This window comes from Priapulus caudatus, unplaced genomic scaffold (assembly GCF_000485595.1).
Source record: "Priapulus caudatus unplaced genomic scaffold, Priapulus_caudatus-5.0.1 Scaffold1084, whole genome shotgun sequence".
Taxonomy (NCBI): domain Eukaryota; kingdom Metazoa; phylum Priapulida; class Priapulimorpha; order Priapulimorphida; family Priapulidae; genus Priapulus; species Priapulus caudatus.
This window is the reverse complement of record NW_014578145.1, coordinates 2501-5931: the sequence shown is the minus strand read 5'-3', so window position 1 is coordinate 5931 and position 3431 is coordinate 2501. Positions and strand designations below refer to the sequence as shown.

Here is a 3431-nt window from a genome sequence, read left to right as displayed (position 1 = left end):
CAGCAGCAGCAGCAGCAGCAGCACCACCACCACCAGCAGCACCACCAGCAGCAGCAGCAGCAGCAGCACCACCACCACCAGCAGCACCACCACCAGCAGCAGCAGCAGCAGCAGCAGCAGCAGCCCCACCCCCACCAGCAGCACCAGCAGCAGCAGCAGCAGTGAGAGCAGAGATGCGCCACGCTAGGCCCGGCTGCCGCAGCACCGCACCACGACGACGATGGCGAAGGCAGTGACGACGACGAGGAGGAAGGAGAACAAGCACTGGACGAACCGCGTACGCGACGTCATTGTGCTGTCCGGCGCCGAGACCGGCATCGAACAATCGAACGCCATCATCGTCAAAGGTACGCGCGCGAAGCACTGGTGTGACCTCTGACATGACCTCTGGCATGACCTCAAATATGACCTATGACATGACCTCTGACTTTACATCTAACATGGCCTCAGGATCTGACATTACATCGAACATAACCTCTGACTTGACCTCTAACATGACATCTAACATGACCTTTAACATGACATCTGACTTGACCTCTAACATAACATCTAACATGACCTTTGAGGCTTTGACATGACATCTAACATGACCTTTGACATGACATCTAACATGACCTTTGACATGACATCTAACATGACCTTTGACATGACATCTAGCATGACCTCTGACATGACAACTAACATGACCTCTGACATGACCAACTAACAGGACCTGTGACATCTGACATGACATCAGGAATGACCTCTTAATTGACCTCTGACATAGCTTTTAATATGACCTCTGACATCACATGTAATATGACCTCTAACTTGACTGCTGACATCACGTGTAACATGACTTATGGCATGTTATTGTGCTTGACCACTGGTCAGACCCGCGAGAGAGAGAGAGAGAGAGAGAGCGAGAGACGAAAAGATAAAGCGAAAATAGTTAATAATCGAATAAATCACATCACATCCTGTTAATATCATATCTTCCCCTTGCCCTCCACAGGTGGCGCTGACGTCGGTCAGTTTGCGTGGGTGGGCGAGGCCAAGCAACACTGCCTCAACTACCACAGCGGGGCGCTGGCGGTCGATGACATCATGCTGGAAGTGAATGGACAGAAGGTGGCCGGCCTGACGCAGGCAGACGTACAGCGATGGCTGCACCACTGCGCAAAGCAAGCAACTCGGGGTTTTTTTTCCCCATCTCATCCGCTGTGTGGAGGACCCGACGGGTGAGTGAGGGGAGGGGTAGGGGAGGGAGAGGGGGAGGAGGGGGAGGGAGGGAAAGGGGAGGGATGGAGAACGGGTGGCGGCTGGACGCAGGCAGACGTTCAGCGTGGCTGCACCATCTGCGCAGCAACAACGGGTCCCATCCTCATCCGCTGTTGTGAAGCCGACGGTGGTGAGGGATGGGAGAGGGAGGTGGAGGGGGAGGAGGACGAGAGAGGGAGGAAGGGAGGGTGGAAGAAAGGTGGCGGGCCTGCACGCAGGGCAGACGTTACAGCGTGGCTGCACCACTGCGCCAAGCCACAATGGTCCCATCCTCATCCGCTGTGTGAGCGACGGCTGAGTGGGAGGGAGGGAGGGGAGGAGGAGGAGGAGGAGGGGGAGGACGGGAGGGGAGGGATGGAGAAGGTGGCATGGGCCTGGCAGCCGACGTACAGCGTGGCTGGCACCACTGCGCAGCCAACCATGGTCATCTCATCCGCTGATGTGAAGCGCGACGGTGAGTGAGGGGCGGAGGGAGGAGGGAGGGGAGGACGGGAGGAGGGGGGAAAGGAGGGGATGGAGAAGTGGCCGGGCCTGAGCGCAGCGGACCGTACAGCGGATGCCTGCACATGCGCAGCCCAACACGGTCCCATCCTCACTTCGCGCTGTGTGAGGCCCGACCGTGTGTAGTGAGGGAGAGGAGGAGGGGAGGAGGAGGAGGGAGGGAAGGGAGGATGGAGAAGGTGGCGGGCCCTGACCAGGCGGACGTACAGCGATGGGCCGGGCTGCACACCTGCGCAGCCAAAACGGTCCATCCTCATCCGCTGTGTTGAAGCCGACGGTGAGTTGAGGGAGGAGAGGGGGGAGCGAGGAGGGAAAGGAGGGGGAGGAGGGAGAGGGATGGAGAAGGTGCGGGCTGACGCAGGCAGACGTAACAGCGATGGCTGCCACCATCTGCCGCAGCCAACAATTGTCCATCCTCATTCCGCTGTGTGAGCCGACCGGGGGTGGGGAGGGGGGGAGGAGGGAGGGGAGGAGGAGAGAGGGAGAGGGAAGGGATGAGAAGGTGGCGGGGCCTAAGACGCAGGAGGTCGTACAGCGATGCTTGCCATGTCGCAGCAACATATGGTCGCATCCTCATCGGCTGTGTGAAGCGACGGTGAGTGAGGGAGGAGGGGAGGGAGGGAGCGAGAGGGGGAGAGGGAGGAGAAGGCGAGGGAGGAGAACGGTGCGGGCCTGGACGCGAGGCAGACGTATACGCGGATTGGCTGCACCACTGCGCAGCAAATGGTCCATCTTCATCAGCTGGTGTGAAGCCGACGGTGAGTGAGGAGAGGGGAGGGAGGGATGGGAGGAGGAAGAGAGGGGAGGGAAGGGAGGGATGAGGAAGGTGGGGGCCTGACGCAGGCAGCGACGTACAGCGATGTGCACACTGCCGCAGCAACAACGGTCCCATCCTATCGCTGCTGTGAGCCCACGGTGAGTGAGGGAAGGGAGGAGGGGAGGGGGAGAAAGGAGAGAGGAGGGGGGGAGGAGGAGTAGGAGGGGAGGGAGAAGGTGGGCCGGGGCCTGACGCCAGGCCAGACGTACAGCGATGGCTGACCATGCGCAGCAACAACGGTTCCCATCCTCATCGCTGTGTGAAGCGCCGGTGGTGAGGGGGAGGGGAGGGGGAGGGGGGAGGGGGAGGAGGGAGGGAGGGATGGAGAGGTGGCGGGCCTGAAGCACGGCAGACGTACAGCGATGGCCTGCACACCTGCGCAGCAACAACGTCCATCCTCATCGCTGTGTGAAGCCACCGGTCGAGTTGAGGGAGGGAGGGGAGGGAGGGGGAGAAAGAGAGAGGGGGGAGGGGGAGGAGGGTTAGGAGGAGGGAAGAGGTTAGTGGGGGCTGACCAGGCAGACTACAGCGATGGCCTGCACCATCTGCGCAGCAACAACATGCGCATCCTCATCCGGCTGTGTGAAGCCGACCGGTTGAGTTGAGGGATGGGAGGGGAGGGAGGGGCGAGGAAGGAGGAGGGAGGGAAGGGAGGGAGTGGGTTGGAGAGGAGGGAAAGGTGGCTGGGCTGACGCGCAGGAGCGATACAGCGAATGTGCTGCACCCACTGCGCAGCCAACAACGCGTCATCTCATCCCGCTGTGTGAAGCCGACGCGTGGTGAGGGAGGGCGAGGGAGGGGTAGGAGGGAGAAGGAGAGAGGAGGGAGGGGAGGCAGGGTAGAGAGGAGAGGA

The 3431-nt window shown here is 60.7% G+C and overlaps 1 protein-coding gene across 1 annotated transcript in view; it reads left to right on the top strand.

Annotated features, from left to right (window-relative positions):
* Positions 1 to 125: 125 nt before the first annotated feature.
* LOC106815291 overlaps positions 126 to 3431 on the top strand; it is a gene marked incomplete at its 3' end in the record, with an annotated part of 4446 nt that continues 1140 nt past the window's right edge. The window contains exons 1-2 of the mRNA XM_014819735.1: positions 126 to 347; positions 995 to 1163. Of these exons, the coding sequence (XP_014675221.1) occupies positions 221 to 347; positions 995 to 1163 (296 nt within the window). The remainder of the gene's footprint in view (positions 348 to 994; positions 1164 to 3431) is intronic.